At 50.8% G+C, this 25,759-nt stretch overlaps 10 protein-coding genes across 10 annotated transcripts; 5 read left to right on the top strand and 5 right to left on the bottom strand.

Annotated features, from left to right (window-relative positions):
* The first annotated feature begins 17 nt into the window (after positions 1–17).
* Positions 18–5,192, top strand: C7974DRAFT_365685 (lysophospholipase NTE1). Its single transcript, XM_046139836.1, has 4 exons — positions 18–392; positions 445–4,029; positions 4,077–4,748; positions 4,795–5,192. The coding sequence occupies exons 1-4, from the start codon at positions 154–156 to the stop codon at positions 4,805–4,807; spliced, it is 4,509 nt and encodes a 1,502-aa protein (XP_045993200.1). The 5' UTR covers positions 18–153; the 3' UTR covers positions 4,808–5,192.
* A 118-nt stretch (positions 5,193–5,310) lies between these two features.
* Positions 5,311–6,662, top strand: C7974DRAFT_365684 (hmg-CoA reductase; the record flags this gene model as incomplete). The annotated part of the gene is made up of 1 exon (XM_046139835.1): positions 5,311–6,662. The coding sequence occupies exon 1, from the start codon at positions 5,502–5,504 to the stop codon at positions 6,660–6,662; it is 1,161 nt and encodes a 386-aa protein (XP_045993199.1). The 5' UTR covers positions 5,311–5,501.
* Positions 6,663–7,370: 708 nt separating this feature from the next.
* On the top strand, positions 7,371–9,474 carry C7974DRAFT_401729 (uncharacterized protein). Its single transcript, XM_046142628.1, has 5 exons — positions 7,371–7,604; positions 7,661–8,413; positions 8,468–8,704; positions 8,761–8,895; positions 8,947–9,474. Exons 1-5 carry the CDS (start codon positions 7,527–7,529, stop codon positions 9,046–9,048), a joined length of 1,305 nt encoding a protein of 434 aa, XP_045993198.1. The 5' UTR covers positions 7,371–7,526; the 3' UTR covers positions 9,049–9,474.
* Positions 9,475–10,014: 540 nt separating this feature from the next.
* C7974DRAFT_401727 (uncharacterized protein) lies at positions 10,015–11,246 on the bottom strand. The gene is made up of 2 exons (XM_046142627.1): positions 10,981–11,246; positions 10,015–10,869 (listed from the first exon to the last, which is right to left on the bottom strand). Exons 1-2 carry the CDS (start codon positions 11,121–11,123, stop codon positions 10,500–10,502), a joined length of 513 nt encoding a protein of 170 aa, XP_045993197.1. The 5' UTR covers positions 11,124–11,246; the 3' UTR covers positions 10,015–10,499.
* Positions 11,247–11,459: 213 nt separating this feature from the next.
* Positions 11,460–13,111, bottom strand: C7974DRAFT_401726 (uncharacterized protein). Its single transcript, XM_046142626.1, has one exon. It carries the CDS (start codon positions 13,020–13,022, stop codon positions 11,811–11,813), a length of 1,212 nt encoding a protein of 403 aa, XP_045993196.1. The 5' UTR covers positions 13,023–13,111; the 3' UTR covers positions 11,460–11,810.
* Positions 13,112–13,551: 440 nt separating this feature from the next.
* Positions 13,552–14,283, bottom strand: C7974DRAFT_284627 (heterokaryon incompatibility protein-domain-containing protein; the record flags this gene model as incomplete). Its single annotated transcript, XM_046137613.1, has 1 exon — positions 13,552–14,283. A coding segment is annotated over one exon (732 nt), but the record flags the coding sequence as incomplete, so codon positions are not given.
* A 2,252-nt stretch (positions 14,284–16,535) lies between these two features.
* On the top strand, positions 16,536–18,550 carry C7974DRAFT_436436 (amino-acid permease inda1; the record flags this gene model as incomplete). Its single annotated transcript, XM_046145132.1, has 7 exons — positions 16,536–16,702; positions 16,768–17,155; positions 17,208–17,329; positions 17,379–17,797; positions 17,854–18,064; positions 18,118–18,342; positions 18,412–18,550. The coding sequence occupies 7 exons, from the start codon at positions 16,536–16,538 to the stop codon at positions 18,548–18,550; spliced, it is 1,671 nt and encodes a 556-aa protein (XP_045993194.1).
* A 636-nt stretch (positions 18,551–19,186) lies between these two features.
* On the bottom strand, positions 19,187–20,710 carry C7974DRAFT_44168 (uncharacterized protein). The gene is made up of 4 exons (XM_046145374.1): positions 20,529–20,710; positions 19,808–20,470; positions 19,411–19,752; positions 19,187–19,358 (listed from the first exon to the last, which is right to left on the bottom strand). Exons 2-4 carry the CDS (start codon positions 20,384–20,386, stop codon positions 19,281–19,283), a joined length of 999 nt encoding a protein of 332 aa, XP_045993193.1. The 5' UTR covers positions 20,387–20,470; positions 20,529–20,710; the 3' UTR covers positions 19,187–19,280.
* A 1,169-nt stretch (positions 20,711–21,879) lies between these two features.
* Positions 21,880–23,251, bottom strand: C7974DRAFT_379307 (GPI anchored protein-like protein; the record flags this gene model as incomplete). Its single annotated transcript, XM_046140458.1, has 3 exons — positions 21,880–22,192; positions 22,251–23,024; positions 23,085–23,251. The coding sequence occupies 3 exons, from the start codon at positions 23,249–23,251 to the stop codon at positions 21,880–21,882; spliced, it is 1,254 nt and encodes a 417-aa protein (XP_045993192.1).
* A 538-nt stretch (positions 23,252–23,789) lies between these two features.
* On the top strand, positions 23,790–25,746 carry C7974DRAFT_401716 (major facilitator superfamily domain-containing protein). Its single transcript, XM_046142625.1, has 5 exons — positions 23,790–24,183; positions 24,234–24,460; positions 24,510–24,588; positions 24,637–25,110; positions 25,160–25,746. Exons 1-5 carry the CDS (start codon positions 23,884–23,886, stop codon positions 25,601–25,603), a joined length of 1,524 nt encoding a protein of 507 aa, XP_045993191.1. The 5' UTR covers positions 23,790–23,883; the 3' UTR covers positions 25,604–25,746.
* The last annotated feature ends 13 nt before the right edge of the window (positions 25,747–25,759 follow it).

Genomic DNA, 25,759 nt, shown 5'->3' with positions numbered 1-25,759 from the left:
CGACCACCAAGGGCGTTCGCAGAACTACAAACGTGCCAGGAGACTGCATCGACATGGGCGTTGTTTCCCTGCACCACTAGCATAGATCTGAGGAGGATTGCATTCGGTGATTTTATTGCATTTGGGCCCCTCTCACCCTCCACTGTCATTATCATGGCCTCTGCGGTGACGTCTGTCGTAGACGCTTCCTCGGCAGCATTACGACCGTCAAGCGCTGCTCCAGAAGCTGCCCAGGTTGCTTCCAGGTCGACGTTTGGTCTGCTGGGACGTGTCATTCTGTCGATTCTCAGCGTGCTTCCAAGCGTTCTCGTCTGGGTGTCATACACCTTACCGACATGGCTGTTCGCCCTGTTCTCAACTACTCTCACATTTACCATGAACTTCAGCTCTTTGTAGGCCTTTCCACAGATAGCCTCGACTGCTAACACGACTAACACATGACAGAATGTTGGTGGTGATCTTTCTAGTGTCCACAGTCACCTATTTCGTGAGGTACCGCTATTTGACAATGTACGCGAGATTGCCTCCCGAACCACAGCGCGAAGAGCCTCAGGTCGAGGTGTTCCCAGAGAGCCAAGAGGGCGACGACAAGAGGGCCTTTGCAAACTACATGGACGAGTTCTTGAGTGCTATCAAAGTGTTCGGTTATCTGGAGCGTCCGGTCTTTCACGAATTGACGAGAACCATGCAGACTCGGCGGCTTGCAGCAGGCGAAACGATCTTGCTGGAAGAAGAGAAGGGTTTCTGTTTAGTCATGGATGGTCTTGTTCAAATCTTTGTCAAATCGAAGCGTGAGAGCGCTGACTCTGACGAGGAGGCGTCGTCGAACGAGTCGCCTCACCAAGGCCACAGCCAGGGCTACCAGCTGTTGACCGAGGTGAGAAATGGAGCGCCCATGTCATCTTTGTTCTCTATCTTGTCGTTGTTCACAGAAGATATCAAGCTCCGACACGACGAGGCGGACGTCGACTCCAGCCTCCCTGGAACACCACACACCGGACGACCGAGACCATCGATGAGTCGCGAAAGCAGCTTTGCGAACATGGATGACTCAAGACCGCATACGCCTCAACAAGCACCTCGTGTACAACCGGGACACCGAAGGGCTTCTTCGACTTTAGCAAGTCCTACGGCGGGAGGCCGATTGCAGAGCGTACCACCGCTGTCGTTGGATCTCGACGAGTACGGGGACCGGATCAAGTCTACCAAACGTCAAAATTCAACTTCGCGATCTGCAAAGCCCAAATCCACGCATCCTGACATTGTAGCTCGAGCGGTTGTAGATACGACAATAGCCATCATCCCCGCAACAGCATTCCACCGGCTGACACGTGTCTATCCTAAAGCAACTGCACACATCGTTCAGGTCATTCTTACACGCCTACAAAGAGTCACCCTTGCGACCAGCCATGCGTACCTCAGTTTGACGAATGAGGTGCTACGTACGGAAAAGTTGATGAACAAGTATACGACCTATGACCTACCAGGTTTCTTACGCGATGCGCCTCTGGAGAGACTCAAAGAGAAGTTTGCAAAAGAGACGGAGCGAATTGGTGCAGATGAGGGCATGCAAGGTATTGCACTGCACAATCCAAGCGCTGGGCGTCGTCGTCGACCCAGTACCTCGCTCAGACGTGGTACAGCTGCGCAAGCCCGACTCGCTGCGGCTCGGGGAACTTCGATGGAAGCTAACAGCCAGATTGAGCTAAAGAAAGCTTCCTTGGAACCATCATTTCGTAATGATCGTATCAGTGCAGGGGATCTATTGACCAACACCCAAATGGCTCGTAGCGCGGGGCGTTCAGGCCGCGGCAATAGCTTTTCTCAGCCTTATCAACATGAGAATCGTCGAGACGCTCGCACTCCCCTTGATTCCGGTAACTTCAACCCATTTGCTTCGCCATCAGCACGACCGCCCATACAGCGACAGGAATCGATAGACGAAGCTACGATCTTCAGACAATCTGTGCTCGACTGCATGTTCAAGGCAATCGGCCTGACTGATCTCGAAAACCCCATGCCGAAGCCAGCTGGGTCTGTGGAGCAGTCGCCGAGGATGCTGTCTTTCGACAATAAGCGACAGAAGGCCGTGTTCACTAATGCGTTTGGCCTCATGGATTCCTTTGAAGGCGGAGACACCGAGTCCATGATATCCGCGTCGAACCTTTCCAGTATCAGCGGGGTTAACCATCAAAATCTACTGGAAGAGATCGTACACGAAGTCGAGATTGTATACTTTCCAAAAGACTCGGTCCTTGTCGAACAAGGAGAAAGGAACCCTGGATTGTATTATGTCGTCGATGGGTTCCTTGATGTCAGCGTTGCTGTCGATGAGGATAGCTCGGAATCAAATGTACTTGGAACCTCGCCCACCACAGCCCTCAGCCAAGAGGAGCTCTTTGGCGCTCCACTCAAGCAAACTTCAACAAGCGGTTCTACTCGCAACCTAGCCGAAAGTATCATCAAGAAGAAGAAACCGCGCAAGAGCTTGTTCATGACCAAACCTGGTGGGCTGGCCGGCTACCTGGGGACTGTGTCCTCAAATCGATCGTTCGTGGACGTTACAGCCAAGACTGATGTCTACGTTGGGTTTCTGCCACGAGCATCCATCGAGAGGATCGTTGAGAGATATCCCGTGGTCCTCCTGACAATGGCTAAACGCCTGACTACACTCTTGCCTCGCCTGATCCAACACATTGACTTCGCTCTCGAATGGGTGCAGGTGAATGCCGGCCAGGTCATTTACAACCAAGGCGAAGAAAGCGATGCCATCTACATTGTACTCAATGGACGTCTGCGGGCTATACAAGATGCCGAGAAGAGCGGTACAATGAAGGTAATTGGAGAGTATGGCCAAGGCGATAGTGTTGGTGAACTTGAAGTCCTGACAGAGTCCGCACGTCCTGGTTCGCTGCACGCCATCCGCGACACGGAGCTTGCCAAGTTCCCGAAGACTCTATTTAATAGCCTTGCATTGGAACATCCTGGGATCACTATCAAGATCTCAAAGATCATAGCATCGCGTATGCGGTCGCTCATGGATGACCCCTTGTTCGAACAAACGAAAGAGCGAGGCAGCAAAGCAACACGAACAAACGTCTCGTCTACCGTCAACCTACGAACAATTGCCATTCTACCTGTCACAGCCGGCGTACCAGTCGTTGACTTCGCAAGCCGCCTAATGAATGCCCTTACTCAGATTGGCACCCCTCGGGGCGTGGTCTCGCTCAATCAGGCTGCCATCCTCAATCATCTCGGGCGACATGCTTTTAATCGCATGGGTAAGCTGAAGTTGTCGCAGTACCTGGCAGACCTGGAGGAGAAGTATGGTATGATTCTTTACGTTGCCGACACCCCTGTCAAATCACCTTGGACGCAGACTTGTGTCAGTCAAGCAGATTGCATCCTCCTCGTTGGCTTAGCTGAACTGTCGCCCAATATTGGAGAATACGAGCGCTTCCTTCTGACAACCAAAACAACGGCTCGTAAAGAGCTGGTTATGTTACACTCAGAACGATACTGCCCACCTGGTCTGACGCGCAAGTGGTTGCGTAATCGCCCCTGGATCAACGGAAGTCATCATCATATCCAGATGTCATTCCGTGCTACGCAGGAACCGGTCCATCATGCAGGACGTCGCTTTGGAAATGCGTTGAAACAGCGCGTACAGGTCATCCAAGCCGAGATCCAGAAGTACACCTCGAGGAGGGTGCGCCAGACCCCGCTGTACTCGGCCGAAACGCCGTTCAAGGGTGATTTCCACCGACTAGCGAGGCGATTGTGTGGCAAGTCGGTCGGTCTGGTCTTGGGTGGTGGAGGTGCCCGCGGTATTTCGCAAATCGGTATCATCAGGGCGCTTGAAGAGACGGGAATCCCCATCGACATCATTGGTGGTACCTCTATTGGCGCCTTTATTGGCGCGTTATACGCATGGGATGCTGATGTTGTGCCAATGTACGGACGAGCGAAGAAATTCGCAGGCCGTATGGGCAGCATGTGGAGGTTTGCACTTGACCTGACATACCCTTCGTAAGTACTGTCTCAGTCCGTCTCTCTACTCGATCTAATATATGCAGTGCATCCTACACAACTGGTCACGAGTTCAACCGCGGCATCTTTAAGACCTTCGGCAACTCGCAAATGGAAGACTCTTGGCTAGAGTTCTACTGCAACACGACAAACATAAGCAAATCGCGCTCTGAGATCCACACCTCAGGCTATGTCTGGCGTTACGTCCGCGCCTCCATGTCTCTCGCCGGCCTCCTTCCCCCTCTATGTGACAATGGCAGCATGTTGCTGGACGGTGGCTATATCGACAACCTCACCGTCGCACACATGAAGAGCCTCGGCGCAGACGTGATCTTCGCTGTCGACGTCGGCAGCTTAGACGACGACACACCACAGGCCTTTGGCGATTCCCTTTCCGGTTTCTGGGCCACGTTCAACCGCTGGAACCCCTTCTCAGCATTCCCCAACCCGCCAACCTTGTCCGAGATCCAGTCTCGTCTCGCCTACGTCTCTAGTATTGATGCGCTGGAGCGTGCGAAGAATACACCAGGGTGCAGGTATATGCGTCCGCCGATCGATCCATATGGCACCCTCGATTTTGCGAAATTCGAGGAGATTTATGAAGTAGGCTACAGGTATGGTAAGGAGTTCCTGATGGGTCTCAAGGAGCAGGGTGTGTTGCCTATAACGGAGGAGACTGAGAAGGAGAGGGACTTGAGGAGGACTATGGCACCAAGACGGTAAGTGTCGTTGGTTGAGGTGTAAGCTTGAGCTAACGAGATACAGAGCATCTATCTAGTGTCGCTATATAGTGACACATGGTATGCTGCCAAGTTAATATTGCCATGTTCGTCCGCGCGGTTGCGAGTCAGCGAGCAAGCTGATGCAAAGGGTAAATGACATGGACGCGACTGCAGACCGAGTTTGTGTGATACATGCATTCTGCCTCGGACGAACAATCCCGCTCGCCACCACAACTCATCAGATGCAGCAGTGTACCGTATATAGCTTGCGTCTCTATTGACCAATGGTGTCGCAACCGAACATGCGGCTACATCCCAACTTAGCTATAAATCCATACCAATAACCAAAGACTGACGTCTCCAGCCTTACCAAGATATTTACCGCTCTCTAGCATTATTAGTGTACTCTGTAACGCCTGTCAAATGGATCTATAGTGGCACAAATGACGCTTTGCATAGACTACCAAGGTAACGCATGGCGCATGTCACTCACGTGTCGTTGTCACCCTTTGGACATTTATGCGCTGACATCAGCCCCGAGTATTAGCACTCTTATTTCCGGCATCAATGGTGCAGACCAGCGTTCGCGAGCTAATAGTCGTATGGACATACCAGATCGAGCATGGTGATGCCCAAGGAGGAGGCATGCTGCCAACGTGCGTAGCTCGACAGTGTCTGATGAAATCGGAGTCGACAATATAAGTCCATAAGAAAACGCTGCTGCATCCCAGATCAGTCAAGTCTACTACTATGGCTTTCCCAACTCAAACGCCAAGCAATGCCCTTCATACCATCCTACCCACAATCTCAAAAGCCTACTCCAAAGCCGAGTCCACGCCCATCTCGAACCCTACCATCGAGAACCACGCAGGCTTCATCCGCATTCCCGTTGGCATCGCCGGCCCCCTCCTCATCCACGGCCCCGGAAACACACACAGCACCTTCTTCGCCCCCCTCGCCACCGTCGAACCAACCCTCGTCGCCTCCTGCTCCCGCGGCAGCAAAGCCTTCACCGACTCCGGCGGCCTGCACTATCGCATCCTGCACGAGTCCATGATCCGCGCGCCCGTGTTCTGCTTCCACACGCCCGCCGCCGCACTCGCGTTCGCCGCCGCCGTCCCCGGCCTGCACGACACGCTCGCCCGCGCCGCCGAGGCCACGAGTCGTTTCGCAAAACTGCAGAGACTGGTCCCGTGCGTGGTAGGCGCGGATGTGCACGTGCGCTTCGAGTACAGCACGGGAGACGCGGCGGGGCAGAACATGGTGACCATCGCGACGCAGGCCGCATGCGACAGTTTCCTCGCCAGCCACGCAGCCCGGGGGTACGAAATTGTGGATTTCTTCATCGAGGGCGATGCCGCGAGCGACAAGAAGGCGTCGTGGCGCAACGTCGCGGAGCCGCGCGGGTGCCAGGTGCTGGCGTGGGGCGAGGTGACGAACGAGGTGTGCGAGCGCGTGTTGAAGTGCAGCACGGCGCGGCTGTATAAGCTGCTGATGCTGATGAAGGAGAGTCAGACGCGCAACGGGGGGTTTGGGTGCAATGTCAACACGGCGAATGTTGTGGCGGCCATGTTTGTGGCGTGTGGGCAGGATGCGGGAAGTGTTGCTGAGAGCGCGTGGTCGCAGCTGTCTACAACGTATGATGCGCAGACCAAGGTGCTCAGACAGAGTCTCTTTTTCCCGAGTCTGCCCGTGGGTGTTGTGGGCGGGGGCACGATGTATCCGTCACAGAAGGCTAGTCTTGAGCTACTGGGGTGTCGGGGACCTGGGGGAAAGCGCAGGCTGGCTGGTCTGATTGCGTGCTTCTGTATGGCTTTGGACATCAGTACAGCCGCGGCTATCGCGAGTGGTGGATTCACGGATGCGCACAAGAAGCTCGCGAGGGATGCTGCGGATAAGAGTAAACTGTAGCTAGCTCGGATTGTTACCAGAACTTCCCAATGGGGACATCGGTCCTTTCTATTTCAAGATGTTGTCAAGCTCAATTCTTGACTCTATACCGTGAGATCCTGATCGTGTGTTGTGCTGTTGTGTTAGTGTACGTCGTTGTTCATCTCGAGGTTAGTGAGCGTAAGATTGTGCTGCATCTAACGCTCGCCGACGAGCTTTTTTTGTAATACCCATGCATGAATGACTAGGGGATTGTAGTGATCGCTGTTGATTGGCGTCGCTTGTTGTTTTTCCCTGCAGATAAGAGAAGCGAGCGAATTACAGACAGTGTACGATGAATCCTTCAAGTCTGCCAAAAAGCTCGCCAGCCACATTATCGCAGGATGCAGGTAATTTTAGAAACGGATGTTGACACCCGATGACGATGAAGTGGTCCCAGAAGATGGTTCGGGATCGGGAGGCGCGCCGACGCTACCGCGTTCTAGATTCAGACGTCGAGCTAGGAAAGCATCACTGTTAACATTTGTTACGAAGAGGATGCTCGAATGCGATTCCAACGAGGACGGATATCTGCCGTACATATGTCTACCAAGTTCAGGAAGGCGTCTTTTGAGTGATGTCCTCCAAAAGTAGCAGGATCGAATGGACTTGAGGTTGAAGTTTTATCCACTGTCGATCTGATCATCCTGGTGGTCCTAGTCAGCAGCCTGCAGCTGACCATCCCTTTCGTGGCGTTCATCCCGCGTTGAGCCAACATCCAGACGTTCGGTCCAAATGTGGAGGCCCGCGGTACCACCCCTTTCGCAACTAGCAGCCTTACAGCCTTGAAGACAACCTCACACAACTCCGCGAGGCGCACAAACGTTGCCCGGTCTTGAGGACATCATGTCGGCCGCGATCCCTAAAGCTAGGAAACTCAGCTCTTTCGTGAAGTGCGGTCGCTGCCGCCAGGATAGACAAAAGGTGCTCTTCTTGACAGAGGTACAGCGACACTGCACACGGAACTTACCAAATGCCAGTGCGAACGACCGGAAGAATCGCAGAAATGTCTCCGATGCGCAAAATACAAGCATCATTGTGATGCAGGCCGACCCTCAAATCGCGCACAACGTAGCCAGAGATTGCCTGCTCGTGTGCGCGCGCCGCGAGCGACCGTGGCGTCAAGTACCACGCAATCCGAAGCTGACCCAGGTACCTGCCAAGAGCCATTTGATCTGAAAACCGAAGAGTCATCTTCCTCCCGAACCTCCAGGTCTGCTTCTGCCGAACAGCCCACTGCATTGTTGGCATCCACTGCACATGAAGACTTACAGCTGGCATACTTCGAGAATGCCCATCGATATGCAGGCCGTCACGACTCGGCCTACTCTCCACAGTGGGCTTCCAGTTCGACAAGTTTCGATAACTCACCCTCTTCCTCTGAATACGATGCCACCAATGGCTGGAGCGAGACCGAGTGGTTGCAGCGAGCGTTCGACAATCCGAACACTTCACAGGGCGTTGAGTCGGTTTCGCCCCATTCTCGACACATTACCCCGCCTGCTGCTTTCCCGATCGCCGAAATCCATATGCTAACTGGACTCACTAACTTCCGGCCTTCTCGTCATCGCGCAGTAACCCCGTTTGAAGAGCGATTAGATAATCGTGTCGATCGGCTATGGGGCAACTACAAGACGTTCGCTTCTGCCAGTTCGAAGGGACTCGGCGTTACTTCTCTATTTGGCCGAACTTTGTCAGAGCTATTTCGCCAGTCTAGGCAGATGGCAGAGAATGTATGTTGGTGTATGAAGTGCTGCGTGTGTATACTGAGCTGACGATGTGTGTAGGGAGATGATCTTGTTGCAGACGTCCGCCACGCATGCGGTGCTGCTGATGCGTGCATGAACAGAAAACTCTCTGAGAAGACACGGGCGCAATACCTAGAGGCTTATCATCATTACGACGCGCAGGCGAACGTCAAATTCCGGCAAGCTGTCGAAGTGTTTGCGAGGAAGATAGAGGAAGATGAGAGTCCGGACGTGCTGCCGCTTTACACCGCCGCGTTTTTGTACTATGCTGCAGGAGTGAGTCAATTAGTTGCGAGCCTAGTTCATCGAAATACTGACCTTCCGCGCGACAGTCCTGCATGAGAGGTGCCGATGATCTTGTCAAAGCCACCTTTGCTTTCAAGTATTTCAACCAGTACACCGCCGGGTTCCCTATAAAGATCAAGGTTTTGCCTGCCGTTAATGGTACTTGGGCTACGGATATGCTGGTAGGCTGCCGGACAGACTGATGTCGCTCGCTCTTTGCTAACTTGTCGCAGCTAGCAAATAATAGCCAAGACCCAGGGATGAGGATAAACACACTCGCCTTTGCTCTGGGCAAAGCGAGACTGGAGTTCGACCGGAAGGAAGGGCTGTGCTAAAATAAGAGAATGCGAGTCCACAAGTAAGCCAAGGTCCATGTTCGTGGTGAGAAACGGCTACGGATACTACGCAAGTCAGCAGATCAAGATCTTCTGGTTGGCTGTCAGAGTCGAGAAGACTGAAGGATAGACATCGGAAGTTGGGAGGCCTAGAGCCGCACTTAAAGCGAGTCGTTACCGTCCGGGCTCAGCTTCGCTGTTATTGGCTCTTCGCTGTTCGCTGTTCAGCCTCACCACGGCTAAAGTGGACACGAGTGAGTTTGTGGCAGGCGATACATGGATTATTGGACTCGTATCTAATTCTGAACAGTCTAAACCCACTATGGCATACTTAGCTGACCACAGCGGTGAGAAATCACCTGGCCTTCGCATCCCCTTGATGACCAAGCGTTTTTGTAACCACAATGTTGATGCACTGAACAACGAACCATGTCCCGAGATTGCCTTCAGCCCTGGGCAACCGTACGAAAAATCTCTCTGGTGCTCTTTGCTTGTCAACAATACCACATTTCAACCTGACGTGTCGGTGGTATATACCTACTACGGTAAGGACAGGTCCAGCTCTAGCCAAAATATGAGCGGGGTGATGTAAGGTGTCTAACAAGTCACGGTCAAGCGTGATCTCGTCTTCAAACAGTATAAAGGCATGAGTGGAAGTGAGTTTCTTGAAGCGGTGAGGGCTATTGGGTACTGCAGATAGGTGAAATTCTCTGCAGAAAGATGCACTCCTCGAAACAAGCGTTCAACAAAGCGTGTGTGTTCTTGAACGAGGAATTCCGATCTGGCTGAGATTCTATGCAATAGCCTCCGATCAGGAGCCTAGACTTCGTGTAGCAAGAGATGTTGCCGAATTCTGGTCACATCCAGAGGAGGAGAGAACGAATGCTAGATTCTGAACGAAAGAAAAGACGACACATTTGATTTTGACACAACCCGGAGCGTCCTGATAGCTGAATGTAGCCAACGCCGTATTCAAACTGGAATAGCGTGCGTGCACTATGGCACACCGTTGCGACAGATGATAGTTATTCTTTACATTCCACAAACCAGCAGTTTCGCCACACTACACTCACAATCCTCTTAACTTCAATTTGACTGCCTCTGCTAAGAAAGCACTCCCTACTACATACAGTCACACATCTTAACAAATGCCAGAAAGACGGGACCAACATTTCGAGTGTGAAGTCTCTCAAACGCTTTTTGTAAAATTACTTCTCGCATTTCCCCTCAGATGATGCTGTCTTGTTAATGAAAAGAAAGCAAGAAACACTCAAATCCAGACAATGCTTTGAAAGATGGACACTCGCTTAACTGCAAAACACAGACTACAATGTAAACAAATATATGTACAATATTGGAGAACATGAGCATCCTCAATGACCCCGCAACTCCTACCAAGTTCGACCTTGATTTAACCCATCGTCACCCACTGTTTTCTTTCCACAGCTATCCTAACGCTGCTCGAAGTCACCCCCAGGCTTCCCCGGCGAATGCTCCAGCACATGGTTATCAAACTCCTTGCCTGAGAACTTGCCCTCGCGGACCTTGTTTTGGTTCTTGCGCGCCGCGATGCTGTGTTTGTTGACGGTATCGCCATGACGGTCTTCAACGGGCTTGGGCACGTCGGTCGCGTAGTCGGATTCGTGGCGGTGCCCTGGCCGGGCAGCTTTTGAGGAGTCCGAGGAGGATGACGAGGCTGGCGGCGAAGAAGGCTTTGAAGAGGAGTTGGCGGTGGTGGATGAGGGGGAGGAGGTGGAAGATTCGGTGGTAGTGGTGGTATAGTAGAGGGCTGCGGCACCGAGGGCGGCGGTTGTGGTGAGCCTAGGGAAGTTTAGCTTGGTGTGTTGTTTAGAAGTACGTGAGATGGAAAGGCGTGTCCGGGAATATTAGGACGCAAGCTGCAGCGCGATGAAGGAGATCAAGAGTACTCACCAGCTCAATCGCGATGATGTTTTCAGCGTTTCCTTCGTGCGCTGTTCATAGTCTGTCGCATAAAGTCTCCTCGCTGCTGGACATCTGACCTGGCATGATGCCCGGGACAATGCTCGCAGTGAAATTGCTTTTGTGGTAAACATTATGTAGAGATCAAAGATAGTATGTAGAAATCCGATTGTCTTGATAGAATAACGCCTCTTGTTGTAGATTGTTAATGACCAGTCTCAGTCGTAGAGACGTGTTCACGTTCTCTTGTTCGTTCGTTGCAAGGCACGCTACGTCATCGGCTTGTCTACGCGCCTGCTTTTTGGAACGACGCGTCTGGGCACGCTATACCATTTGAGTCGTGTAAAGTCTGGGAGCAATTTCAAGTCCATGAAATCAAAAGTAGATTGTCACCTGAAAATTGAAATGAGGGTTCTGCAATAAAGATCAATGTCCAATATCGCGATCGAGATAATTGCAATTTTGCTTATCCGCCGTCCATTTTACTCCACTATACCCAGTAGCACGATCAAGGACCGAGTAGAGCAGTACCGTAGGTATAGAAAAGCCTAGTCTTTGTACTAATTATAGGTACCCTGCACTACCATTATACATAGAGTCTAGCCCTCCCCTACATCCTATACACGCATCCTATAGCTATCTAGCTAATTAGGGTGCGTGGGTACCTGACTCGTGACTGTGACAGTATACTGTACCAAGGTAGGGGGTGGTTAGCACATATTGACAAGCACCAATATAAGCTCACCCTAAGGTGACCGAGAAGCACTTTGAATGTCGAAAACACAACAGATGGCGCCAACCTGTCTACCTAGAGGCCAACATCACGGCTTTTGTCTGGTGACTTTGCTCTCAATGCCGATTTCGCTGCTCCCTGCAGGATCTTGCCCTTGTTTCGCAGTTGTTCGATGAAGTTTCGCGACGCGTTTTTTCCGCACATATTTTTTCCACTTCGTCACACCGTATACTGCCAAAGCAGTTTGGCGACGTAAAAGCGCATCACCTGGAGTCTCATCGAAAGTCTTGTGGGCTGTTGCCCGACTCAGGTATCTGAACAGTGTGTCTGGGTACTCAGCAAGGCATCGACGAGCCAGAGTGTTCTCTCGTCTTTTAAGTCGCGATTCGCGCACCACCTCTTTCCAGCGTGCAACTGCAGTCTTCGCCCAGCCAGTGGGTTCAAGCTGTACTGTTGGCCTAATTTCAATGCCCAACCAATCAATTTTGCGCAGTCCAATGAACCTGACGTCTTTCAACGCTTTCGCCAAGTTTGAAACCAAGAACTCTATTTGTTCCTCGTTCAGAAGCTCGTCTCGAAAGGCCATACCTAACCTTAGATAGGAGCGCGCGTATGTCTGGGGCCATGACAAATTTTTGGAATGGTCTTCTTTGACTTTTGCCGGGGACAGAACGATGTGACGATCTTTGGACAGGAAAGAGAAAAGCTGTGGGGGTGTTTCTTTTCGAGTCTTCTTCATGCGAATTCGCTGGGTGACCTGAGCAGTGGTAAATGGCCGTGATCCAGATGTCTTGGCCAGTTCGGATAGAGTGTCAATGAGCGCTCGCGTGAACGAATTTGGTCCAGGCGGATCCGTTATCTCATTTTCAGGACATGCGCTTAATAGCTCAAATAGCTTCTGCGTTGACGTAATCTGCAGGTTCGCCTTTCCATTCTCTGCCATATTGCTCGCAAAACTCGTGTCGAGAATCGTCAATACGTCTCCATCGACCCCATCGGAGCGCAGTAGCTCCTCTGTCTTGCGCCAACTGACAAATGCAGATCGGTGAAGTCCAACGCTAAGGACGGGTATGTTGCTCGCGGAAAGCTCTAGACGATTATACAACTCTCGATACACACTGTGTCCTTGATAGTATACTATCAGCAGGTTGTTCGGTCCATCATTACTTTCAATGAATGTCATAACGTGACGGTCAAGTTGGTGTTGAGGCTTGCTGGACACATCAAGATCGACGATCTGGGTACTGAAACGAAATAGGTCCCGAAACAGGCCTTCAAGCTCGTGCACCTGGTACCACATTAGTATGGTTGCTGGCAATATTGCTTAGTCTGTCGATGTTCTGAGATATTTCCAATGAGTAGCGGAAGGTCGGTGTCCGGCATGAAAGGTTACATACCTCTCTACGAGTCTGAAGGTCGTCGAGCTCGTCTGCCCATTTAACAAGTAATACAGCAACCCTGTCATACGCATCTGGTGGGTCCATATGTTTCGAAATTGCCTCGTCCCAGTATGTCTGCATAATCTCGATCTTTCGTTCGTCCGTATCTTCTGCGGGGGGTGTCGATGCTTCGCGAGATCTTTCCTGGTCATGTCGATAACCATCATTAGACTCAGCGCGAGGACTTGAGAGCATTGTGTGCGCTTGCGTCCGCATCTTTTTACGGCTCTCGTGAGGTAGGCTGTCAAGGACCTCAGTGAGAGGTCTTTTCAAAGACATTGGCCTATCAATGCCAGACCTTGGTGGTGAGCCACTAGTCTCGCGACGATGCGGTTGTCTCTGCAATGGGTCCATATTCATACCACCCGGCTCTTCGTAACTTCTTGCAATCTGTAGCTCTCGATGAAGACGATTGAACGCTCGTTTCCGACCTTCACCGTAGACGAGAGGCATCGAAAGATCGAAGAGGCCCAATAGAGCATACGCTGCATCTTCTTCGCGCTTGGTATCTCGGTCTGCAGCCCAGGATAAACGTTCCTCGACACTGAACAAGGACAGAGACATAGGATCGACTACGGCTTTGAAGGGTATCCCTGTAGCCTTGAAGATGTCCCCAAAGAGGGAGTGTTTGTCTCCGAGCTGCTTTCCTTTGGCTGTAAAGAATTCGACTGAAGTAGGCGCAAGAAGCTCCTGAAGGGTCCAGCCGCGAGTGAACCATTTACTTTGCTGAAATTCGTACCTCCAGAGCCCATCAGAACTTGACGCAAATTTATCGTCTAGATCCGTTACGTCAGCAAGATATACGTAACATCTATCTGCATTGCGGTACCATCGAAACATGGAATTGATTGCTTCTGAAAGTTCAGTACTGCTTGCTTTATCAATGCAGCAGGTGTCAATCCAGAAGTAATCTAGGCCGTCGCTTGCAGCTTGTTGTGCGCAAAATTGCAGTTTAACATAACCAGCTTTGTTGTTCCCGCTTCCTGTTCGGACGTCTTCAAAACTGACTTCCTGGTCATCTTCACCCCAAGTGTGCGACAGTATTGCGTAGCGTGGTATAGCCTTGCCAGTGAACTCTTTCTGGGTGAACTGCCCATCCTCACCGAGCCGTAGCAAACGCATGGGAACGCTATCGTCGCAGAAAGGCTGCAAAGAACGAAGTGCTTCACTAAAGCTCAAAGGTGACTGAACAAGGGTTGGCGTGCTGGATGTGAGTTGAGTCTCGACAACAGGTGACAGATGTGGCGGGGCTGGCTGCGGGGCTGGCTGCCGAAATTGGAAGCTGACAGGAAATCTCCATGCGCAGCCACCACAACCAGACTTGGGATTTGTGCCACCTACTTGCCGCCACAAAACAAGTCCACGAACATTCCATCATCGAGCTGGATAGAAGTTGAATGTACGAAATGCTGTTATGTTAGTATGTTTATACGTCGGTCGCGTACATGCTCAAAGGCTTGACGATATTCCTCCTACATACGATGTTCTGCTGAGAGGCATCGCCTAAGTTTGCTAAGCTGTATGCATCGTTATATGCTGTACCCGATCAAGTAGGTGGTCATTGACAGGGACTTGCGGACCTAACTGCGAAGCTTTATTTGGACCAATTTGCTCGTTCTTCGTGAGCTTGTTTGTACGCTTCACAACGAAAACACCAAGTTGGAACCAAGAATAAGGGATGTGAGGAAAACATGACATGCCGATCTCGGAAAAACCATTGACTTCCTCTCTATTGGTGCGCGGCTTCCTGCACATATTCATCCTCTTTCCGTCGACCACATAACAGGAAGGACTGCGAAACATCCAAACCCTTGGTAGATATAGCTATATCTGCTTTGTCGCGACTTTTCTTGCATCGATCGTGACGATGACCAGTGTATGGGAGCAGACAGCGAAATCGACCACTCTAGAGCGCGTCCAGAAGGATTGAGATCGAGAGGTTGCCGATGTATGTAGCGAGTCTTGGGCGTAAACTATGCGCCGCTGACACATTGTCTTACAAGACTTTAGTAGTGCTTTCCTGCACCTAAGTCAACACAGATGTAAAAGATTCTCTTGCAGCAAGAAGGGGAAGGAGGTTGCGATAAATACACCTGAATAGCACGGAGCAGTCGAATATCGACGTAAGCCCGAGCCTCGAGGTGGTGAGATGTTGGAGCCCTGAAATTACACGCAATTATGTTCGTGGACCACTCGGGCAGCCCGAAATGTGACCTTCCTTTTCGGGATAGCCATCGCCCGGAGTACACTACGAACCCAATACCTTCAGCATCTCGTCTCAGATCGCACGGTAGAGGCAGGCTATTGTCATAATGCAAATCTCAATCTTGTCAGCAGCTCCATACACCGCGGAGCGAGATTGGAAGGTACATGGACTGCAGGCAACCTGTTCCATCTGGATTTGGATTGTAAGGGCTATGCGTCAACATACGCGCAGCGTTCGATAAGTGCATGCCACTGCACGCCACGTGCGCGCCTGGAGCAACCCCGCACACAAGCTTTGTCTAAGCTTTCTCTGATGCGTCGAAGCATGTCCAAGCGGATTCTTAGTAGAGATAAGACAGCTAGCGTGCATGTGGCGTACGTTAGTGACTGAATGGTTCATTGATACCGCTGCCGCCGTGTTGGAATTTGAGTGATTTTCGGGCGGTAAGCGAATGCGGGCGTTGCGAGCACGGACAAATTGATAACAAGCAACCAGTTATGACGCAAGCTAAGATAGCCAAAGGAGGTCCAACATCGGTGCTTCTCCAAACGTGATGACATTCCCTGTTCCGAGTCAGGTATCCCAGCACATACCTAGACATTCTGGTGCGCGAATGTGCTTCGAGTCAAAGTAGAGTCCGTGGTGAGGAGATACCAGAGGTACCCACTGATTGTTTGTTGCTTGTAGGTAAGCGATACTGCGAGCCAGACATATCTTCACAAACTTCCGCTCGCGGAGGCCTCGGATCCGTTCCGTTGGTTTACACGTTAGACCTTATCTTAAGTGGTGCCAATTGTGTGCCGAACACCGCGCCAGAGGACCTGATGTGGCGGTTTGTGGGCGAACATAGGATGAGTCCCCGTGCGCCGATGCAGCCCCCAGGTAGCCGCTACTGATTGTCCAGCCGCGTATTCACCTCCTAGACTCGGGTTCCTCGTCGCGTGCCGGCATTTATATTACTGGCATGGCCGCGTCTTGCGCACACCTCGCCTTTTTACTCATGTCCTTCATCTTTTCCATCATTCGTTGATCGCCGCACGACGTTCTAAACGTTTGCGACTTTTGGCGTATTCACTTCGTCTTACGCCTAATCCTACCTGTGTTACACAGTTCCTACCGGGTCTTGTCAGGCCTTGCCACCACGAGCCTCGCGTACGCGACTGCCGAGATGGAAAAGAATAACCATGGCGCCCCACCTCCAGTGGATTACTCCCTGGAGGATCATGCCAAAGCACGTCCGCTCAGTACCAACGGCGAAGATGTTGATATTGCCATCGTTGGTCAGAACGAGCTTAGGCGTGACTTGAAGGGTCGTCATATGCAGATGATTGCGATGTTAGTCTCGCCGACATTCCTAGAAGGAATAACTATGATGTTTCTGCGACTGACATGCTTCATAGTGGCGGTGCCATTGGCTCCGGTCTATTCATTGGCTCTGGCGGATCCCTCGTCACTGGTGGACCCGCCGCTGTTATCATCGGATTTACTGTCATCGGCATTATGATGTACCTGATGATGCAGGCACTGGCCGAACTTGCAGTCATGTACCCGATTAACGGAGCTTTCACCATGTACATCTGTCGATTCGTCGATCCATCCTGGGGCTTTGCCTGTGGCTGGCAGTACGCCATTAGTTGGCTCACTGTTCTGCCTTTCGAGATCTCCGCTGCTTGCAACATCATTCACTACTGGCCAGGATCGGAGGGCATCAACAATGCTGCATGGATCACACCACTTCTCTTAGCTTTGGTAGCTATCCAATTCTTCGGTGTTCGGGGCTATGGCGAGGTGAGTGCGCTGCTTTTTGGTATGAAGTAGGCGGACTAATGTTTCTGAACAGGTTGAATATGTACTATCCATGATCAAGGTTGCGGCTTGTCTAGGGTTCATGATTCTGGGCATTATTATCAACACCGGAGGTGTGCCAACCGACGACAGAGGTTATATTGGCAACAAGTACTAGTAGGTGCCCCTGGTTTGGACCGCAGAGCTATCCACTGACTACCTGTAGCAATATTCCTGGTGTGACTTCTGCAGGGTTCCGTAATGGCTTTCACGGCTTTTGTGGCGTGTTTGTTAACGCAGCATTCGCCTACACCGGTACGGAGCTTACTGGTCTAGCAGCAGCTGAGACGGAAAACCCAAGGAAGGAGATCCCCAAGGCTGCGAAGCAAGTCATCTATCGCATCATTCTCTTCTATGTTGTGAACCTTGCTCTGGTCGGGCTAGTTGTGCCAGTTGATAACGAAGCACTGAACGGCAGTGCTGGCTCCAGTTCGCTCCATTCGCCATTCGTCATCGCTATTCAACTTGCTGGAATCAAGGTCCTCCCATCAATCTTCAACGCCGTCATTCTTATCGCAGTCATGAGTGTCGCCAACGCTTGCACCTTTGGCTCCACACGCACGATGCAGGCTCTTGCGGCAAACGGTGAGTGTCCTATGTCCTAACATACCAGTTCCTTGCTGATCATGATAATCATGTAGGTATGGGTCCGAAAGCCACCGCATACGTTGATAAGCAAGGTCGTCCAGTCGTCGTCGTGGTTATTCAGCTTTTGTTCGGACTGCTGGCGTACATCAATCTCGCTCCCAGTGGTGGAGATATCTTCACTTGGTTGCTGTCCTTGTCTGGCATCACTGTACTGTTTGTCTTTGGCAGTATTGCCATCGCACATATTCGTTTCCGCAGAGCTTGGTGAGTCCCATGCTACAGCGTACGAGAATAGGCTCAGCGCTAACGTTATTTAGGGCATTGAATGGCCACACACTCGATGAAATCCCATACAGAGCCTCATTCGGCGTTTGGGGCTCATGGGTATGCTTCGCCATCAATGCTATTGCGCTCATCGCTCAATTCTACGTCGCACTTTACCCAGTCGGTGGAACACCTCTCAGCGCCGAGGGCTTCTTCGAAAGCTACATGGCGGCGCCTTTCCTCGTTGTCTTGTACCTAGGGTGGAAGATCTACAGCTGGTTCGTGCACCCCTCGCACCGCCCAATGTGGATTCGCACCAAGGACATCGACATCTATACTGGCATGAGGCAGGAACAAAGAGAGTTGATCAGCGGCGAAGGTGTGACCGCAGAGCAGAGACGCGCGAGCATCGATGAGATGCACGGCGAGCAGAAGAAGAAAGGCATCAAGGCCAACCTCATGGGGGCGTATCGTGCACTATTTTAATGGTGGATTTGCCTTATTGATAAGCACGTCTACGTGTTCGAATAGTTCTCGAGGGGGCAAAAGTTAGACAGATGGAAATATTTGCAATTGTACCATATCATGAGAATAAATGTATGCAGATTTGCAGCAGCATTTAACAATCTGAAGCTTCTTCATGATGCAACAAACTATGGTAAGGTAAAAGAGGTCATCAAAGCGGCGGTCGAGAAAAGCTAAGATGATCCCTGACAGTCTCCAAACAGCTGTTGGGATAGTAGTCATTAACGTATGAATTATACTGCTCGTTGCTTTTTCATGCTCGATTATAGCACGTTGGAAACACGGCTTCACAGGCTAGGCAACAATCCCAATTGCTAGCAAGATTATTAAAAACTTCACACGCCACGCACTTTGCAAGTGAGTCGGTTCAGAAGCCTCTGCTAATCTTCTCCATAAGCTTGAGGAGACGTGTTGCGGTGAAGCGACCAGGTGTAAAGCCGGGGCTAATTGAGCATATACCCATGATTTCAGGAGAGCTAGATGTACATAGACATAAGAAGTCATTCACCTATGTGCCTCAAGTTAGCTTCAAAGATCACTTTTCACTGGAATCGGCATACGGTGCTTGGATCATCTTTGTTGCAGCTGTATAGACTATGATGCACTAGGTATTGGAACAGCGCTGTATTAAGCGGTTGAAGCCTGTGCTACATTGTCTACAGATACAGGCAGTGAGATTTTATAGTGCTTCTCAAGAACTGAAGACCTTCGTCCAGTCGTACTTCTTGAAGTAGTCCTCCGACGTTTCGAGAGACGGTGGTGATTTCAACTAAACGTGTTCATAAGTAACAACTCATTATAATCAGGCCACGACAACTTACGTCTCGGGGATGGATAACTGTAGGGTCTTCTCTACCCTCGTAACCGAACTCGTTCCAATAGCCCGTGTTGTCCCCAAGTGATTGCTTCATTTCGGCTGACATGGATGGGGGGAAAGATCCTTTCGGCAGAGTAACAACCTCTGCCTTTAGCCCTGTAGCCTTTGTGAAAGATGACGCAATCTCTCGAGGGGTGAGCCATTCTCGGTAGCCAATGAGATTCTTTCCAGCGGACTCTTGTACAAGAGCTTTGACCAAAGGTCCAGTGTCTTCCTCTGCGGCAACATACGGAAATTTGACATCTGCCTCTAGAAGTCCGATAAATTGAACTAGTCCATCAGAGTTCTTAGATGCGTTAGCTTCAACTGTTCGGTACAAAGTCATGCTTGTTTGTGCTTGCCTTGATAGGAGTGCTCAGGCCGCCAGCAAAGAAGTTACTCAGAAAGATACCTGCTTGATAAATGCTGGTCTTTGCCCAGAGATCAGGGTATGTTTGCTTGCCATACACTTCAGCCTTGGCTTTTGAGTCAAAGTGGTAGACATGGGTATATTTTCCCTTTGACCATTTCGTGGCGTCCGAAAGGGAGGAGAGGATGAATCGCTCCAGAGTTGGAACTTTGGCGGCTGCGTCGATTTGATTCTTCAACTGTTGCGTTTCATGCTCACCCACCCAGGCATTTAGACCCTGGCCTGGCTTTGCTTTGTTCTGGTTGCTAGGATCAAAGTATTGGCCCCAGTAGTCACTCACAGCGAAGATGGCATTCGCATCCACAAACGCTGCTGACAGGGATTCCGGTGCATCGATATTGGCTTCAACAACCTCTGCGCCTCGGGCTGCTAGAGCCTGAGACTTGGCGCTGGAGGCGTCTCGAGTCAGGGCTCGGACTTTCCAGCCTGGTTCCTTTAGAAAAGTGGTCGCAACAGAACCACCTTGATTGCCAGTGGCACCAACAATAACGATGAGCTTTGAGGATGACATGGCGGAAATAGGTCGTGTTTTGGGTATTGGAATGAAGGGTGCGTTATATGGCGCTTCTTGACTTGTGGTTCTTGTTTGGTTTCTCTGTCCATTACATGTTAGATCTTCTATAGCGGGCCATCAGACCGATCAAAGTGCTTACCAATGAGCTGTTTGTTGCAGCGAAATGGAATGCTTGGTGTTCTTTTCGTCGTCAACGACGAGAAAGTATTTATACATAACCATTCGTCCTTCTGTTTGTCCGATCCAAGCTGGTTATTCATCACAATCGAATAAGCACATGGTGATGAGCTAGTCCTAATCCGGTATGCTCATTCGCCAAGGCTCTAGCAGAGCGTATGCTAGCCAATGGCGCTCAGCCCCGCCATTCTGCCGAATCGCCTTTCGGGCCTTGCTGAATGAACACCACCCAAAGTGATTAGCTTGTAACAACGTGTTCCATAATACACACTCAATCGTTGTCTACCTACCGGTGCCAGCAATCACTTTCCTCCTAAGTCCGAGCTCTACCTATTTGTCCATACGTCCTTGCAGGCATAGGATGATAAACTAACTAGAGTATGAGAGTAAAACGAGAAAATATTTGTGAAGAATGTAGGTCCTGAAAACCATTCAAGTCAATAGTCACGTCAATCAAGCGAGCACCCTCCGCTTTTGATTTGACTTGGTTGGCGGGGTAGATGGACTAGATGGACTTGATCGACTTGGTTGAATAGCCCAGGTCGGCTTGCTTGCTTATTTCAGACCTTTGGATTGACTCGATTGACTTGATCCGAGCCAACCAAGTGAACCAAGTCACCCTCTTTAATGGCTAGACTGTTGAAAACTAGCTCTACGCGACTGTTCGTCAGAACCTATTTAAGAGATATGCTGACTGTATCCTCTATCTATCGTATGACGGTATATCACTAGTATGTTCTTAATTTACTTTGCGAAGAGTCTTCTATACTAGTTATTATGAAGGTTTTCAGTTCGTTAACAAATGGGCTCGGTATCTTCGGCAGACACTTTCGCTTGATTTCAAACCAGGGCTTGAGAACAGGAGGATTGTTCAGGGATCAGGTCGGAGCAAGCGCGCAGAACCGAGCGCGTAGAATGTATGTGTGGAGAGGCCTTAGCTCACGCGATGGTCGAAAGAAAAAGCCGAGGTGATCACTGACGATTCCCGAGTAGCTCTTAGGGAGATAGCTATTGAAATATAAATCAGACTGTTTGTTAACTCTCCACGTTCGACCACAGGACGTTGAAAACAAGGCTTCCCGTTCGCTCAGCCCTATTTAAGCAACGTACCGGTGGATTAGTACTCAGGTGGGTGACCACTGGGGAATCCCCACTGTTGAACGTATTTGTTCTTTTTGCTACTTGGTCCTAAATCGTTTAAGCCAAACAATGGCAACACTATCTCGCATCCGTGAACTGCGGCTACGTCGCGCCCCAGTATGAGTCGACAATCACACCTTTGGTGAAAAGCGACAGCAGCTATGTTGACTCCGCTACTGCCCCTTGATCCTGTACAGCAGAGTTCCATGGCCAAATGCATCAAATCCTCCAGAGTTTGGACCATAATCGCCACCACCGCCCTCGATATTTGCAGTCAGGTTCTTATTAACAAAATCGCGGTATGCCTTTGTCCAGGATGCGTTCATGCCCCGAATATCGTTGTAGTGCGCATAGATGGCCTCAAACCCCGGTCGGATGCTGAAGCGTTGCTTCTGAGCGACGACCGGAAGAATACCTTCCCAGCTACGGTAGGGTGTATATGGAACGGAGTAATTCCCGGCGTTGAATTTGCCTGCATACTCGGCGCTGGAATGTGTGTCAGTATTTGAAGCATCGTATAGTCCCGAAGAGGCAATAAGCTCACCCATTCAGGATCTGGTTTCCATAAGCTCCATATAGGTCGACGCCCTGGTTGTATCCCTGCTGGCCAATCACGCCCAGAAGTGCGAAACACAGCGTTGCGTGACCTTGGTCCCTGCCTGCCTCTTGTCCCTGCATCAAAGTCTTGCCGCTTCCTTCTTCTGTGAAATTCGCAATCGAAAAGTACGGAAGAGCGCCATTGATCACGACGCTACTATCCGGCAGGCCATTCAAGAAAGTCTCCACAGCCCAATTATACATGGTTGTGTTGTCAGTGAAGATACCAATTGCCATCATAGAGGCAATATTGCATAGATCCCAGTTCGCGTAGTAGAAGTCGGGCTTGCCGACATGCGTGGTGAGAAAGTAGTGGTTCTGGGGAGCGAACACTGTGCTCAGCATATTGCCAAAAGCAGTCTGATTCTTCTTCGGCCAACCTTGATAGTCGCGGAGAAGCTCGGCGGCGTTGGCGAATTGATATCCATACAGGCCAGCGGCGAGGTACCTGTCTTCGTTGCCGTCGATAGACTTCAACGTGCTGCCCCAGCCATCCAAAGTTTTGATCGCAGCATTAGCAAAGCTGGTGTTGCCGGTGACTAACCACCGCAGAGCGAGGCCGTATGCCGAGTGGGCATCGCGGTATGCCGAAGGATAGTTGTTGGTAAGATTGCTTCCAGGTACACTGCCAGTCGCTGATCGCACGAGGATATCCTTGGGGCTCGATTTCCAGGTAGTCTGCACAACCGGACGAGTTGACAGATGCTGAAAAGCTTTGAACCTGAACGTGGAATATCAAGTCAGCACATGACTCATCTTGTCGCACACGATATTTACGCACCATGGCTCATCTTTTGCCGCAACGCGCGCTTTGATGCGCTGTATGTCTTTCGAATTATGAAGTGCACCTGGATGGGCGAATTTTGTTAATTCAAAGTGTTGCTGACTTGGGATCGCACTGGCGAGCGCAGCGAGGACGGTCACGGTAGCGAAAATCGTGAAATGCATGGCTCGATGGTTTGAGAGATGAATCGCTGCTGTTGTGAAGCTGAACTGATGGGCACCACTCCTGCTCTTATACATCCATCATTAATGGCAGCTTCGAGGCGCCATGGCCATCACGTCGTCTTCATTCTGCTCGCTGAACCTGACGGTCGCTGCCGCCCCCGCATTTTCCCCGGTTTCTCCGCGTGACAAGCGACAGTGAAAAATTGAAGAATCGGATCTTTTCGTAAGTGGCAGGTGATCGTCGGTGTGCGGCGTGGCGAGTGCGTGTGGAGGAAACGACCCCGCCACAACCCTAGAAGACCTGGAGGATTGCAAGGCGGACAAAGCTCCGGGACATCGCCAGGAATCCGCAGTGATGCTTCAACCCCACAAACCTGATTTTGCCCTGCCAGCCTGGGGTGGCGCCACATCGGATATGCAACCATTTGCGGAGCCCCAGACTTCGGTATTCGTAGAATCGTCGGGGCATTTGCGGCAGGTCAGATTGAACGCCCATAGTGTGAAATGGTGTGCAGAGAAAAGCGGAGAAGGTACCTCACAGCACCGTTCAAATACTGCTGCAGGCCAGCTCGCTGAAAAGTAGAAGTTTGTTCTTGCATTCCTTAACATCTCCACAGAGATTGTCAGTCATCATGTCCGCCAAACAACTCGAAGCAGGTGTCAATGTGGCCGACCATCACGAGACGAACGACATGACAGCCAAGGAGGCTGCTCTTCACTCTGAAGCTGTCGATGAAGACACTATGCGCTACACCACAGGCCCTCCAATCGAGATCGACGCGGTGACAAACAAGCGTCTCTTTTGGAAGCTCAACCGCCGCATCTTGGCCATTCAATTGGTCACGTATTTTTGTCAGTCTCTCGACAAGGGCACTCTGAACTTTGCTTCCATCATGGGCATCCAAAAAGATGCTAAGCTTGTCGGACAAGAGGTACCTCTCGCTCAGGTCTGCCAACTTCGTGGCCGCTGACATATTGGCAGTATCAATGGCTCGGTACTATTTTGTACATTGGTATTCTTGTCGGTGAATGGCCACAGAACTTCCTTCTGCAGAAACTACCGCTTGCCAAAATGCTGTCCGTGAACGTCTTCATCTGGGGTGCTGTGGTTGCGTGCTCTGCTGCTTCGACCAACTTTGCGTCGCTCATGGCTGTTCGGTTCCTCCTGGGTTTCTTCGAGAGCTGTGTTCAGCCGGCTATGATGTTGTTGTGAGTGAACCGTGGGGGGATGCACGAGATTTGGCTAACCATGCTCCAGGACTTCGATGTGGTACACTCGCGAGGAGCAGTCTCTTCTGAACTCTCTTTGGTACTGCATGTCTGGCGTGCAACTTATGGTCAGCAGCTTGAGCTTCCAGAATCATACAAAATGCTCACAAGTTTAGGTTGGTGGCCTACTTGCCTTCGGTGTCTCTCACTTTACAGATGGCCCCATAAAAAACTGGCAGCTACTATTTCTCATTCTTGGCCTTGCTACATGCGCATGGTCTTTTGTCATCGGCTACTTCCTCCCTGACAGTCCCATGACGGCTAAATGCTACTCGGAGGATGAGAAGCGTCTCTTTATCGAGCGCGTCCGTCACAATGAGACCGGCATCAGGAATAAGAAATACAAGGTGTACCAGGTCAGGGAAGCCTTCGCTGATCCTTTTGTGTGGTGCTGCGTCGCGCTCATCACTGTAGCGAACCTAATCATTGGCGGTCTCGGAGTCTTCTCTAACCTGATCATCCGCCAATTTGGGTTTTCGCTCCTTCAAACCCAGCTACTCAACATCGCTCAAGGTGCTTGGCTGATCATCGTCATGATTGGGTCGGCACAGGCTTGTCAGAAGTCGGGTCAAAGTTGCCTAATGATGATTGTAAGTCATGTAGTATATATTACCCAATCGATTGATTAACTTTCTATAGCTCTGGACCATACCTGCCATCGCCGGTACAGTCGTCATCCTCATCGTCAAACCAAATCCCGGAAACTCTGGCGGCATGCTCATCGCATTCTACTGCACTCAGTTCTTCTGCGCTCAGGGCAATATGATCATCTCCCTTATCACTCGCAACATTGCTGGCCAGACCAAAAAGGGCATGGTAATGACAATGGTGTTCGTGGGCTGGTCTGTTGGTAACCTCATCGCACCTCAGATCTTCCAGACGAAAGACGCGCCACGATACCTTCCTGGTTTCTTGGTACACATCGTCATCTACGGAGTGTACATCGGACTAGTTGTATTGACGCGCTTTGTCCTAATGGCAAGGAATCGTCGCAAGGATGCTGCTGTCAGCGAGGTTACGCATGAGCTTGCTTTCCAAGACCTGACGGATACGGAGAACCCTAATTTCCGTTATGTATACTGAGCGTAGGCGTCTAAGTAGTTTGGCTTCAAGCCATTTAAAAAGCGTCAGCAGGCAAGAGAAATTTTATACACGAAAGTAGCGTTAGGCTACTCTTTGGAAAGAAACTTAGCCGCTATAGGTGTTCAATGAGAAGGAGATTTGAAACACATTAATGCC

The sequence above is a fragment of the Boeremia exigua genome (assembly GCF_020726555.1).
Source record: "Boeremia exigua strain MPI-SDFR-AT-0100 chromosome Unknown C7974scaffold_11, whole genome shotgun sequence".
Classification (NCBI taxonomy): Eukaryota; Fungi; Ascomycota; class Dothideomycetes; order Pleosporales; family Didymellaceae; genus Boeremia; species Boeremia exigua.
Note: the sequence above shows the minus strand (reverse complement) of the source record. Positions and strands in the feature narration are given on the sequence as shown.